The sequence below is a fragment of the Notechis scutatus genome, chromosome 5, assembly GCF_049901735.1.
Source record: "Notechis scutatus isolate UNSWTSFEM ecotype Mainland chromosome 5, rNotScu1.2, whole genome shotgun sequence".
Taxonomy (NCBI): domain Eukaryota; kingdom Metazoa; phylum Chordata; class Lepidosauria; order Squamata; family Elapidae; genus Notechis; species Notechis scutatus.
The window spans coordinates 22,531,985-22,547,386 of record NC_142013.1 but is presented as its reverse complement, the minus strand read 5'-3'; the positions used below and the strand labels follow the sequence as shown (position 1 = coordinate 22,547,386).

The window sequence follows — 15,402 nt, the reverse complement described above, 5'->3', positions numbered from 1 at the left end:
AATGATTCTGGAGCTGTTTGTGATTAAAGTAGGTTTCCCTGGACAGCTATATATTGTTTCTTCTGGGAAAATGTAAGGAAGTGGTGCACAGTTTTCCAATTTGGTGCCTTGTAGATTGAATAGCCCCCTCAATTTCTAGTCATTATTTTAATTGTTATTGGGAACTATAGAAGTTGTAATTCAACATGTCTGGAGAGATGCAGGTTGAGAAAAATCGCATCCTGTATAAAAACAAAAATTTACAAATGTGCAGACTAAATAAAAATCATTGGGGAGCAAGCACATGATTAATCATTTCTACTGCATTAACATTTCAGGATGCCAAAATCCAATTTGCTTTCCTATTACAGATTGTTCTGTAACGATAGATAATGAATGCCGGCCAACTTTTAGAAACTGTGAAAGGCTGAAATGGAAAAATGTGACATTACACAGTAATTAATATTTTCTTAGATTAAGGATTGCCATGTGGAAATCACTGAATATTCCTTATATGTTTGCCTTTAAATGATTTTTATATACAGTGATAGTTTAGACTTTTCATTTAGTATAGGGTTCAGACATCCATATTTTTGTGAGCTTTTCTATAATAACTCTATTCTTTAAATTGCATTTTCACTGTTGATTAAATAATGCAACCGAATTCAGTTATTGTAATGAAAATATATTCATTTGCAGATTCATTAAATTAAACTGATCAGATTTGTTAATAGCTTAGAAAAACCACCAAAAGAATAAAAGCAGTTATTTGAGTAAGCTTTGGTGTATTGTTGAGGTTTCAAGGGCATTTTTCAAAGGAGTCGTGGTGGTGCAGTGGTGAGAATCCAGTATTGCAGACCAATTCTGCTGACTGCCAGGGTTTGATCTTCAACAGCTCAAGGTTGACTCAGCCTTCCATCTTTCCGAGGTGGGTTAAATGAGGACCCAGATTGTTGGGGGCAATAGGTTGACTCTGTAGACTGCTTAGAAAGGGCTGTGAAGCTCTATGAAGTAATATACTGTATATAAGTCTAAGTGCTATTGCTATTTGACACATGAGCATACAAAGAGCCTTGCCAGATTCAGATTAAAGATATATCTAATCCAACATCTACTGTGGCCAATCTGATTTCTTTTACGAAGCTTAAACATTTGGGACTCTCACATTTTTTCCTGAGTTAGACCTGATTCATATGGTTGGCTGTTTCATGATATGACAAGAGAAGAAAGGAAATGCAAAATAAATGGGCAGGTTTGTTTATTTATTTATTTATTTTATATCTTTATTATTTTTTTACAAGTAACTCAAAACAGTGAGCATGTCCAACCTTTCTCAACCTTTGAGTCTTCTCCAGAGAGCTTGGTCTTTACATAATGTGTCCAAAGTAGGATAATTTGAGCCTGTCGTTTGTGCCTTGAGTGAGAACTCTGCGTTGTTAACTTGAGTTGTGCTTGATTTTATAACTTTTTTTTTTGGCCATGATTGTTAAGTGAATCACTGCAGTTGTTATATATAAATGGCACAGTTTATTAACCAAATCAGGCTTTCCCCATTGACTTTACTTGTCAGAAGCCAATTGGGAAGGTCACAAATGGTGATCACCTGATTTATGCTGGTTGCAAGTGCCCAAATTTTGATCACATGACTGTAGGGTTAAGTGCGAGGACCAGTTGTAAGTTGTTTTTTTCAGGGCTATTGTAACTGAAGAGTTGTTAAAGGAACGTTTGTAAGTCAAGGACTTCTGAGATCCATCTGGCTGAGACTAGGGAAAAGATCTTTAGTAACTGAATTTAGGGTTATGAAATTTAGTGAAGATTTTCCATTTTAAGGGGTTTTTTTTTGTGGCTGCTTCTGCAAGATTTTTATTAGTACTGTTGCTGTTATGATATTTTTCTTGTATTCCTGTATATCTCGATTTCCAATTCACTTTGAAAACAGCATGTTGCTGTTTCTTTTCAGAAAGGGAGAAAGAAACAAGATTTAATATGTAGAATCTCCCTTCTAAGGCTAGGTAATAATGTGTCTCATCACTGCAGAATTATAGTTAGGAGCAAAATCAGAATCCTGATTACGTCATGAAAAAAGAAACAACAGGCTTAGGAGGGAAACAGCCTGCAGTTTAATGATTACGTATCTGGCTAGTCAATTGTGGTCTATAATTTTAAAGAGAAGACAAGGGTATCACCTCTGCTATTTGGTTATCATTCCAAAGGGGTAATTTCCAAGTGAATTATATGGTTTATACTTGTACACTTTTTCTTCTTCTTATTGATGCTTGTTTTCAATTGCTTACATTTCTTCAAGCGTCCTTAGCAACCTGGCAGTGACAAATGTAACATGGTCATTGTGTACACTCACATTGGAAATCTGATGTCACATAACTAAGTATGGTTGATCTTAAAGACATGTTTTCCACAAACGGGATAAAACCTAAACCTGTGTATATTATACATTTTTGTTTTGGAGCTGGCAGTTCAGTAGATTACTTTGAGTACCTTACAAATTCCTTTTCATCCATTCCTTTGACTATCTCAATAGCTTTCCATGTGCAGGGGATGTATCTGCCTTCAGTATCATCATGTTCTCACTCACAGTCAGAAATGTTCTATTCCAGATTCATTTTTCCCTTTTATTTTATTTATTTATTTGCTGTAAAGCTTCCTGGCTTAACTCAGAAAAGATTTGACACAAGATGGTTAGATGAGAATATTTCTTGGCTCATTCCCCCAAAAAAAAAAAAAATTACACATCATCCCCATTTAAAGATACTGGGCAGTTTTCATTATAAAAATAACTTTCCACTAAAATGACAACAAACAAAGTTAAAAAATATATTATTAAAAATTAAACTGGAATTTAAAAAATAAAACCAAAATAACTTCAGTTATGTTAACCAACAGCTCAGTGAAAACATTTCAGAACAACAACAAAAAGGCGCCATCTTTTCTGCCTTCCTTAAAGCATGGGATATATCAACCTTGACTCAGGGGGCAGAAAAAGGGGCTACTACCGGTTTATTTATTTGATTTTTACACCACCTTTATTACTTTATAAATAACTCAAGGCAATGAACATGTATAATTCTCCTTCCTCCTCCTATTATCCCCACAACAATAACCCTGTGAGGTGAGTTGGGCTAACAGGGAGTGAGTGGCCCAAAGACGCAAAGTCCTATTTTTAAGCGTCTAACCCCATAGCCTTCTGTAGGTAGGTGGAGGGATCCAAAGCATTCTCTCTGAGATTGAATGCACAGAATAGACAGATTCTGTTCAGAAAAGATAAACCCATAGATTTATAATGTATGTATTGGATTTCTATAGCCATTATATGGTTATAATGGTCATGTTTATTACTCTGGGCAACTCACAATATTAAACCAAGAATGACGCATCAGAGGGTTTATAACCAACACTTTGGATTGTACTCAGAAACAAATTAGTGGTCAAGGCCCTGTGCAGCTGGGCAAGTTTAAAAAAAAGCAAGAATAACTTCAGTAAGGCATGTTTAAAACTAGTTTGAGGATAAATACAGAACCTTGGTGACTGCAAGAGTAAATTCTCAATCTCATTTGCAGTAAGTCTCCTTGAATGATTTGAAATGTTTAAGTCTTTTGGCACTAAGTCAGAATTGTAATTTATGTCAGTGGACTTCATGCAGATGGATTTGCCTTCTCACTTAAGTGTTCCCTCTTTTCCATACTTCCCAAAGTCTCTCACATTGGCAGCCAGTACCATATTTACAGCTTAGATGTTGCTGTAATGTCTCCCTTATGCCAGCAGACAGGCTGCTGTGTTGTGCACTGATTCCAGTTTCTGAGTGGTCTTCAAAGGCAGCTCCATGTGCCGCACATTGCAGCAGTCCTATCTTGAGATGATGAGTTTGTGAATGATTGTTGTCAAGGTGATAGTTACTGCAGACTAAAATAAAGCCACCTTAAGCAGTTGATATGAAAGTGCAGTTCCGTCTTATAAGTAAAGTTACACTTGCAAATCATTTTGGTTCCTGGTGACATCTCCTGCAAGGCTTTTTGGCAGCATTTTTGGAAGTGACTTGCCAATTCCTTCTTCCTAGGGATGACTGGCCCAAGGTTACTCAGTCAACATCTGGGTCCACATTTTACCTACTACAGAAGGATAGAAGCAGTGGTGGTATTCTACCAGTTCTGCCAAGTCAGTAGCAGCGATGAGCTGAACGATGAGCTGAAAGACTGAACCGCTTCTCTCCGCTGCTCTGCTGTTGGGCCCACCCGCCCACCTGGGCTCCCATACTCACCTTTATCCTCTGAATTTGAAGCGCAGTTGCTTTGCATCGCACAGAAGAGTGCTGCGCGGCAGCTGCTGAAGTGACCAGGATTGTGCAGGCTTGCAGGAGGCGAGTTAGAATGCCTCTGTGCTTGCGCAAAGTGCACATTTGGCACACACGTGCATGCAAAGTGTGTGCATGCATGCAAAGCGTGCCCACCAAGCCACGCCCACCGAACTGGTGGTACAAATATTTGAATCCCACCACTGGATAGAAGGCTGAGTCAACCTTGAGCCAGTGAGATTTGAACTACTGAACTGCTTCAGCATATTGCCCCTAACAGTCTTTGTCCTTATTTTACCGATTTTAGAAGGATGGAAAGAGTCAACCTTGAGTTGGTCAGAATCAAACTCCTGGCTGTGGGCAGAATTAGCCTGCAATATTGCATTCTAACAATTGCACCGCCACATGTAACATTGTGTAAATCTTACACAATTTAAGATGACCTTATTTATCTTGGTTAAAACCAGGGGTGGGATTCTACCAGTTCGCACCTATTCGCTAGAACCAGTTGTTAACATTCTAAGCAGTTCGGAGAACCGGTTGTAAGAAGAAATTACTGGCCTAATCCTGTAAGGAAGGCAGGAAGGAAACATTCTGGTGTTGCTTACAGAAACTGCCTCTCCGTTAACCCTTATTACATTCTTGGCAGGACTAGACTTTCTGTCTCAGGAACGTCTCTGGAGGGTTTTTTTTCCTCCTTTGCTGGTACTTTGCTTGTGTGGAGTGACCAATCAAAGTTACAATGGCACTGAAAAAAGTGACATATGACCATTTTTCACACTTACGACTGTTGCAGCATCCCCACAGTCATGAGAGGCCAGGCGAGGAGATGCGTGCCTCGATGTGAGTGACATTGAGTTGGCCACATTCAGCCAACAACATGAACACCAAGCCACATCCACCCAGTCACATGACCACCAAGCCATGCCTACAACCTAAGCCATGGCCACAGAACCGGTTGTTAAAAATTTGAATCCCACCCCTGGTTAAGACATCAGGTTAGAAACCAAGAGGCTGGGACTTCCGGTCCCACCTTAGGCACAGAGCCCTCTGGGTGAGCTTGGATTAGTCATTTTCTTTCAGCCCTAGGAAGGAGGCAATGGCAAACAACTTCTGAAAAACCTTGCCAAGAAAACTGCAGGAACTTGTCCAGGCAAACTCCAGCAATTGAACACGATTGAAGGGAAGGGGGAAAAAGTTACCTTGTTCATGAAGTTGGCCCAAATTAGAGATGGGAAGACTGCTGATCACACACATTTCACTCAATGCTGAAGGATTCAATTCCACTTATGGCTGAAGTAGACCTTTCGTTGTGGACAAAAACCTGGTGATTATTTCTGCTATGGGTCACAATAAGATAACGTGACTTTCATTAGGGCTTTTTATGGTTTGTTTTATGTAAATGGATTAAATTCACAGGTCTTGCATTAATGGGCAGATAAGAACTTCATACACCCTTCCAGCTCTGAAATTTGGGGTGTAGTTTTCAGTTGTCAAGGCTAAAGCAAAGTGCAGATGATCCTCTATTTTTCTGAGTACATGATGCAAACCCAGACTTTTAAAAGAAGCATAGCATTTAGGCAATAAAATTGAAGCATTATTGTTTAGTGATACATAGATTTTGTTCTAGAAGAAATGTCTGTATTTTTCCTCATAGTGTGATGATGAGAGTCTAAATTGGAGCATTCCCAGCAGAGAGGAAATAAACAATCCATTCACAAGATTAAAATATAACTGAAAAGGAAAAAAAAAACACATTAGACCCTCCCTCAACTCTGTCTTTTCCACCAATTGTTCAGGTGTTTGTAGATATCCTCAAAATAACCTCAGTTGTGGAAACATGCAGTTAGCCACATTCCTTCAGCTTCCTGAAACTCTTTCAGAATATTTAGTGATACGATTTCCCATTTAGACAAGCGGCTGTAGTTGAAGAGGAAATGGCCATTCCGGGTTCTGTTGATTCAGAGGAAAGTAATAAACACCATAGAATATACTGGTTTTCATGCCCAATGAGCCTTTTCAATCTTATTGAGACATCTAGGGAAACAGCCTTTCTAACAGCCGTGTTTTCTGTCCAAGATGATGAATGAGACAGAAAGGTGCAAATAGATCAACATCTAAGATACATGCCAAAGGCATAGTGTTTGTTAGCATCTATGGATAATATCCTTGTACTCTAAATTGTACAATAATTAGACCACTACCACTATACTTTTTGCACCTCCTTTTATTCCATAGTAAGATTGCTTGAAGACAAATGAAATGCTTGCCTAAGTAGCTGGCTTGTTAAATTAATTTCTGCTCCTTATTATGAAATACACATAGAACCGTGCAGTGGCCTAGAGGTGAAAAAGCATTCACCTTCCACTTAGAAGGTTGAGAGTTCAATCCTAGGCAGTGACAGATGTTTCTCTAACAGGGTGCAAAGGGAAAATATCTGCTGCGAACTCCGCAATAGGCGTCAGGAAGAGCACGCGGCCAGTAAATGCTCAGCTCCATTCAGTCACCCCAATTCCACCTCAGTGAAAAGGTATTTCATGGATTTGAAAAGAAAAAAAATATATGAAAATATAAATGACCTAAGCAAATCATGACAGATTTAGCTGGTACAATAGCCCTTTTCTATTTAGTGATTTCAAGCCATGACCCATCATATATGTGAAATTAGGTTTGCTTTAAAAAAAAGAAAAAAACTGTGTAAAGTGATACACACTTTTTAGCATTCTATTGCATTTTCTCCTGTTGTGCCCATTCCTTGAATTACAGAATTCCTTACGTAGAATTTACTTGCCATCCCTTTTATTTTAAGTATGCACGAGAAGCCACTTTACTGCTCCATTCCTACGTCTGTGTCATTTAGGAATAAATAAAAAGCACCAATCTCAGTGCTGCACAATTTGCAGACTCCATTACAAAACAGACTTTTTGTGAAGTTATAATTAAGCTCGGATATCATCTAAAAGTGAAAGTAAACAAATTCATCACCATATTTTCATTGGGAATAACAATATATTAATAACAATTTAACACTATGGGTAAATCCAAGCTGTCACACTTATAATTGGAAGTGGAGAGTAAAGCTTACTTTTTTTTTTTGAGGGGGGTGAAATTTCAAAAGCTCTGACAGCAAGACAGACAGCCATATGTGTGAGATGCTTTAATTTGGATTTCTGCATTGTGTAGGAGGCTGGTCTTGATGGCCATCTTAAATGACAACTTCCAGCTTGGCAATTCCACGAGTACCAACCTAAGTGCTTGGGAAAGTTGATAATCTAATGCCCAAATAATTTGGAGAAGAGGAAACATCACTATATTTCTCCTTCTCATTTAAAGCATATCAATAATTATTTCTATGTTTCCCAGTCTTCCTGTCTCAAACTTCATCCTATGTATTAGTTAGTAAGCCTACATATTTGTCGCTTTCTCTGTTCATTCCCATTTTTTCCATTTCCTCTTCCCTTTATTTCAGTTGTGAAAAGCTTGGGAGCCAGTGGTGGTATTCAAATTTTTTTTACTACCGGTTCTGTGGGCGTGGCTTGGTGTGGCTTGGTGGGTGTGGCGTGGCTTTGGTGAGCATGGTAGGGGAAGGATACTGTAAAATCCCCATTTCTTCCCCACCCCACTAACCTGCTTTCCAGTTTTGTTCTCATATGCAGGGCAACAAAAGAAGACCCAGCCGACCAGCTAGGACTCGGGAGGCAGTGAATAGATGGGGGCGGGGCCAACCAGAGGTGATATTTACCGATTCTCCAAACTACAGGTTCTCCAGAACCTGTCAGAACTGGCTGAACATCACCTCTGGAGATAGCTGGGTGTCAACTGTTTGTACAAGGAGGTAATAAAGGCTTAGGATAAACCCTGCCAAATAACTAGGCAGTGAAACATCCCAAGCTTATCATCTAGGTGAGGATTACCTTTGCTATTAAATGGGTTTACACATTCTTCAAGGTATTAGTTTTTGTGAATCAAGTGGATAAGAGCAGTGGGATTCAAATAATTTAACAATCGGTTCTCTGCCCTAATGATTTCTTCCCACAACCAGTTCACCAAACTGCTCAGAAAGTTAACAACCAGTTCTTCCGAACTGCTGTGAACTGGCTGAATCCCACCACTGGATAAGAGGCAGGTAAATAAATTTAGAATAGAATTAAAGAGAAGGATTTGGGGTGCCCATTGGTTGTTCTGTGGCTAGGTGAATACCTGGGTGGGAATGAAACAAAATAACTCAGAAAAGGTGATTGGGCCATTTGGAAAGAATGGGAATGGTTTGTTTGTTTCAAATACACTTTTTAAAACTTTGAAAAAGAGTGAATACAAATGTAAACAAAGTGTGGTGGATTAGCTTGCTTTATGAAAAAAGTTTGACAATATGAATGAAGAATAGTGAATAGTGATTCTGAATTCGGAACAGAAAATTTATTTGTAATGTCACAAATATATCTGGGGGGGAAATAAACAAAGAAGGAAAAAAGTAATTGGAAGTAGAATGATTGCAAGAAAAGAAAATATGAATCATGTAGGAATATATGAATCAAAATGAAATGATAGTGAGCATAATAAATAGAAATTAGGTATACTAGAGAGGATGTGAAAGTTACTTTGGAAAGAGTAAAAATAATTATGTTACAACATGCCTCTGAAATGGGTTGACTGCGTAAAAAACCCGGGCTGATCAAATGAAGAAGTAAAGGAACATATGGATGAGAAACATGCATGTAAAAAGATGATACAAAAATTCTAGCATGTAAATTGTTGAGAAGAGAACTGATCATGATTCTGAGAGCAGAATAAAGATGTAATACAGTGGCCCCCAACCTTTTTTGTACCACGGCCCGGTACCGGCATCACAAAATGATCCATGGACCGGTACCGGCATCAGCACACTTGACCAAGGCAAGGCGAGCCGAGCGACCGGCCAGCCAGCCGTCCCCCGCTTCTCCCTGCCACCTTCAACTCCTCCTTTGTACCTTCTCGTGGTCGATGGGCTTTTTGGGCTCTTTCTTAATCTCCTCCTGAGTAATGCGAGACTCCACTGCCATCGGGATGGCTCTTCGTTCGAAGCCACCCCTCCCTCTTCGACGAAACTAAGGAGCGAGGATTCCTTCAGCACCCAAACGCCGCTTTCCATCCAACCAACGACCAACAAGCTCACGCGGAAGCACTTTCTCAAGCGCCGTCGAAACAAGATGGCGGCGCCCAAGCAAAGTAGGCGGCCTGGTACAAAATGATCCACAGACCGGTACCTGTCCGGGGCCCGGTGGTTGGGGACCCCTGATGTAATATACTGTTCTATAATATTCTGGACACACACTATGTGCCCAGAAGGTAAAATAGCTGCAAACGGTGTAATTGAAGAGGGGACAGGCGTTGGAGGAGAGAGAGAATGAATATAGAATGATTTGGGTGGAAATAAAACTTATTTTGGAATTGGATAAATAACTGTAAAGAAGAAGATTAGAATATATAGCGAACTGAATTGGATAAATAACTGTAAAGAAGAAGATTAGAATATATAGCGAACTGAATCTGTGTGCAAAGATGATGGAAAAGACTCAAAGGTTGTAAGAATGTTGGAAAATTGTAAGGCTGCAGTTATAAAAAGTGTAAGTAGAGAAATGTAACAGTTGTTTATGAAGAAGCTGTGGAACTTGTTTAATGTTAAGGTTTAAGGTTATATCCGTGTCTGTGAATTAAAAGAATACTGGTATTGTTCCTCTACCAAAAGAAAAATATGGTAAAACTAAATGCCAAAACTTGACCCAAAGGCTGTGAGAAGTGGCAATCAGCACAATTTGGCATATGCAGTGCACCTGGATTTTTCAGCCTTTTTTCATAAAGGATTATTAGAAATACAGAAGTTTGCATACTATTTTATAAGCTATTAATTGGTCTACAATAATGAAGGTGCAGCCTAATATAATTTCTGGATTTTTTGGCAATATGACTGCTTTTGGTTTCCATGTAATCTGGGAGAAACAATGAACAAGCATACATTGTAGTTCAGTTAAAGATTAAAATGTGTGCAGAACAATTCATCTAGCAAAAAAATTTTTTTAGGTGTTTACAAAGGTACATATGCCTTTGGACTATTAATGGTCCACTCCTAAGATCAGCAGACAATGTAAACTTTTCTTGTATGCATTTGACTTTTGATATGCACCCTGTTAAATTGGACAGCAATCCTAAAAGTGGAAAGGAAAAGACATGTGTCATTTTCCTACAGCTTTAAAGGGAAGGATTGATTAATGGGGTCTCTTCAACTTTACTGAACAATGAGAGCCTTGATTTTGTGCTTTTTCAAAGAAAAAAAAAAAAGAATTACGTACTAAGAGCTCCAGCTGTTTTTTTCACTTATAGTCAAAAAGTCCATAATAAAAAGTATGCCGCCTTAGAAAATGTTTGACTGTGGGAAAAGAGCAGATAGCGCTATGCATTTATTTCCATATACAGCATTGGCTGGAAGAATTCCATGCATACACAATGAGTCAGAGAACGAACAAAAAGAATGCACAATAAGATACTGGATAACTAATTAATTTTCCCAAGAATGTCAAGATTAGTGCTTGGGATACCCTACTAGTTATGGTTGACCATCAGTCAGTGTTTGAGTGCTAAACGCAGTAAGACTGAATTATGATTTAGAATTTACACACATTTGTATATGATAAAATCTTGGCTGCCTCTTTTAAGGAATGAGCAGTTAGCAACAGAATTAAATGCCACAAAACTTCAAAGGGAAACCAATGTGTTTCCTCTTCCTGTCACCCCCCTCCCCTTTTCCTGCATATGGCCAATTTTTAGTCATATGATGTATGTATCGCAAAAGTATGAAGTTGCTTCCTGCATTGTATTTTCAGTATTCTTGTTCATCTTAGCTTTAGCAGCTGATCTTTGCACCAGTAATTGTACATTTGTGTATATTTCAGAGTAATGACTCTTTACTAAAGGACCTTTACAAGCAAGATCTCTACTGGGGAAAAAAAAAGAACTGATCCAATTTACCATATAATGGGCACCTCGAACGAAGAAATGGTCTCCACGGAACAAAACCTGAACCCACTCTGCTTTGAATGTGGCCAGCAGCATTGGACAAGAGAGAACCACTTGTACAATTATCAAAATGAGGTGGACGATGATTTGGTTTGCCATATTTGCCTTCAACCCTTGCTACAGCCATTAGACACGCCTTGTGGTCACACATTCTGCTATAAGTGCCTACGAAACTTTTTGCAAGAGAAGGACTTCTGTCCCTTAGACCGCAAAAGGCTGCATTTTAAACTGTGCAAAAAATCTAGCATCCTTGTTCACAAACTGCTTGACAAGCTCTTGGTGCTGTGTCCCTTTTCTTCAGTATGCGAAGAGGTAATGCAGAGATGTGATCTGGAAGCACACCTGAAAAACAGGTAAATAGTGAGACGATGGGCCTAATTGACTTTATTATTATAATTATCCTCTATGTTGCCTGCCTGCCTGCCTTCATATATTTTGTTTCTTTCCCATTCTATCTCCTTTTGGAATGTTATTTAAAAGGTAGCAACAGATCAGCCTTGTGCTTCTTAATAAAACAAAGTGAAAGGAGAAAGAAACTATCTCTGGGACTGTTGATATTTTACAACCCTATGTATGCATTCTGTTTGGGTAAAAAATCATGTGATAAATAAGACTCTTTCTCCCTTCTGATTTTCTGAAATGTAGACACAATTGCAAAACTACATTAGAGAAAAGATTCTCTAACGTAGAATTGTCCTTTCAAAATGTGGGCAGCAGGGAGAATAATTGAGCTAGACTACTTGGATTTGCGCTCCTATTAAACAACCAATGGAGCACATCAATTAATTAAATCACTCTCAATTTTCTTTTTCTTTTGACCCTTTCCTGTCAAAAATAAATAAAATCTTACTTTTCTAGAGTAAAAATCAGTGATCGTTATCATACTCTGGATTGCAAAATAACAAATAGAAGGTGTTATCAAAGCTATGCACCTGAGGATGCCCACACAAAGAGAGATCTCTACTCTACAAGCTGTTTGTAGGTCATGAAAAGAATTCCCATGGGGCCCAAGGGATGATTAAAGACAATGTGAAATATGGAAAAGGCATTTGGGAGATCAGGAAAAATTGAATAATTGCTAGTAGCTGCTTGCAGCTACTACTACTACAGTGTACCATCTACCTAATCAAACTGCTATCCAGTATTAATTGTCTTCTTCCTAGAAAACTTTGTTTCCTAACTTTTTGCTCTTCGTTGCCTCCCAGTTCAACTTAGTACATAATTGTGGCAGAAAAAAATGGAGGAACTGATGCTGTGCTTGAAAGTTTGAATTCTCCAAAGAAAGGCAGAGTTATAAATATAACAGATAAAACAGGTAGACATTCTGCTTCACAAGTTAGTCGAGTATCGACTGTGACTTTAACATCTTTACTTCTGGATGAGGTGCAGTACCCCAGACAGACCTGGTCCACAACTTGGGGTTCTCATGACCCCCTGCTCAAAAAGCAGCTGGCAGTGACAGCCTTTGCACAACTTCAAGTTGCAGCATTTCCTGGGTCAGGACTTCCTGATCCTCCCAAGTCACTCAAATCCTAATCATTTCAGATCCGGATTATTGCAATGCACTCTACCTTTGAAAAACATTTGGAAGCAATAGCTGGCACAGAATGCAGCAGCGCAAGCAATTCTTAGTGCTCCTAAACTGGCCCATGTTATACATACCATTGCTTTGCAAGCTGCACTGATTGCTGGTCTGCTTCCAGGTGCAATTCAAGTTTTTGGCATCACCTTTAAAGCCCTGTGTGGCATGACACCAATCCAGTGGTGGGATTCAATTTTTTTTTTTTTACTACTGGTTCTGTGGGAGTGGCTTGCTGGACATGGCTTGGTGGACATGGCAGGGGAAGGATACTGTAAAATCTCCATTCCCTCTGCACTCCTGGGGGAAAGTCACTGCTAAATCCCCATTCACTCCCCACCCCGCTAATTCTAATAAATGATAAATCGATTATATGATTCCAGCCTTGAGGAACAATCCCCAACTAAGGGATTGAGGAGGGGTTTGGACTAGAAGACCTCCAAGGTCCCTTCCAACTCTGTTATTCTGTTCTGTTCTGATTGATAGCCCATTGGAGGTCCCCACTGAACACTGATGGAGTTTAATGATGTGATGTATTAAGATCACAGATATTCATAGAGTGAAACCTTTGGGTGTCAAGACAGCCAACCGTATCCACAGAAAAGTGCAATTGTTGTTTGCTACCCGTCTCACCAATTCAACTTTGGGCAGCTAAAGGAATTTCAGCACAATATAAGTACAATGTATATTAAATAAATAAATACTGTTCCAAAGATTCCCAAGCACATCATTCACTAACAGCATAGACTTGATTCCTCTCCTGACCCCTGTGCCTGGAAAAACACTCCGGTCTTAAAGGTAAGCAGAGTCGGGACCAGCTGAACCTCAGGTGGTATGGTGTTTCAGAGGGCAGGTGCAGCTAGAGGAAAGGCATGGTTTTTGGTCCTTTAAATCCCTTAATGCATCATAAAGTCTGGACTAAGTCCTCTCCTGACCAACCTAAATGAGACGGGTAGAAGTTATGCTGAAATAGTGACATGTGCATTATGATGTCGTTGAACAAATGCCACCATTATGTGCTTTTGTTCTGACATCTGATGCAAAATATAGGTGTGGGCATTTGTGTGATGATGCCACAAATGTCGTTTTGCTCTGGTTGCGGGCAGCTATGAAGTCAGCTAAGTATGTTTTGATTGCTTTCAAGCTTCATTTCTTGGGAGTATGAGGCAGAAGATTTCTTCTTTTGTTATATGTGTTAGTTCCCTCACTTACAGAACATGAAAATAAAACAAAGTCTGCAGCTGGTTGGAGTAGTCAAAAACATGTACATATAATCCTCTCCCCTCCCCTCCCCAGCCCTCCCCTCCCCTATTCTATGCCTGCTGTACCGGAATTCCTATGAGGGTTACTTCCTTTTCTGAACCTAAGACAAAGATCATTGTTCTAAAGTTTGTAGACATTTTTCTTTTCTTTAAAAAAAACAACACCACAAGTCATGGCAGTAAGAAAGAGTGCTGAAAGTCCCAATCATACTTAATAATAAATATTGGTGGACCACCCACAATCATTTCATATAGGAATCACCAAAGAAGAGGATAGTTGTAGCTCAGGGTTGAACGGTGGAGTCCTTGTGCTCTCTTGAGCTTCGTTGTTTAAAGAGATTTCGTTACCCAACTAGGTAACATCATCTGTGTGACTGAATGAGATATATAGTAGCTTGTCCTGCCAGTTTTGGGTGTGGCTTTCTCCTTGACAGTTGTTTTCTGTTTTTAACAGTAACGGAGAGCAAATCCTACACTCACCCACACTGATGATACTACCTAGTTGGGCAATGAAATCTCTGTAAACAAACCACAAAGCTTAGAGAGCACCAAGCACTCAACAGAAGTTCCAGAGTCTGAACGAAATGTATGTGTGAAGAAATTTGGAAGATCTGAATCCAAAGGACATTCGTGGCATTGGCTAGTTCTCTGTACAATATCAATATTGCAGCAACGAACTTTCCTGTTATATCCAGATTTTTGTCTTTTAATTATAGCTCCCATCATTTCCAAGCGACACCATATGGGGACGCTTATATTACATTACTTTACGCAACTAAAGATAGTTGTTGTTTTTTCCAAGCATCTGTTCCCTGTTTTTATGATAATATAGAAGCATTTCTTCTCTAGGTGTGCTGGGGCTTCCAATCGAAGGGCTGCCTTGGAGAGAAGGATGAACAGCAAACTGCAGGCAGCCACTGAAAGTGAAAACGAGAATGCCATGCTAGATCATCTGGACTCCCAGTCACCTGAAGCAGAGCATGCTGGGACCGGGATGGCATCGGTGGAGCAGATCATGACCTCCGCAACGGTTTCAGTGTGGACCGATGAGTCTGGGGTTGATAACCCTGCTTTTGAGGAGAACGTAGGAACGGAGAGTGAGTTTTGTTCTTCTTTTAGTTTTCGGTTTGATCGGTGCACTTTAAATGGTAAACTTTGAGAAATTTCAAAATCAGATTTTCTCCTGCACTGCAACCAAATAACCTGTTTTTATGTATGTATGTATG

General features: G+C 39.4%; 1 protein-coding gene across 2 annotated transcripts in view; it reads left to right on the top strand.

Annotated features, from left to right (window-relative positions):
- LNX2 (ligand of numb-protein X 2) overlaps positions 1 to 15,402 on the top strand; it is an 80,884-nt gene that overhangs the window by 52,181 nt on the left and 13,301 nt on the right. For both annotated transcript variants that reach the window (XM_087966321.1, XM_087966322.1), the window contains 2 exons: positions 11,212 to 11,688; positions 15,026 to 15,273. In XM_087966321.1, coding sequence (XP_087822447.1) covers positions 11,294 to 11,688; positions 15,026 to 15,273 — 643 coding nt within the window. In that variant the 5' untranslated portion in view covers positions 11,212 to 11,293. The remainder of the gene's footprint in view (positions 1 to 11,211; positions 11,689 to 15,025; positions 15,274 to 15,402) is intronic.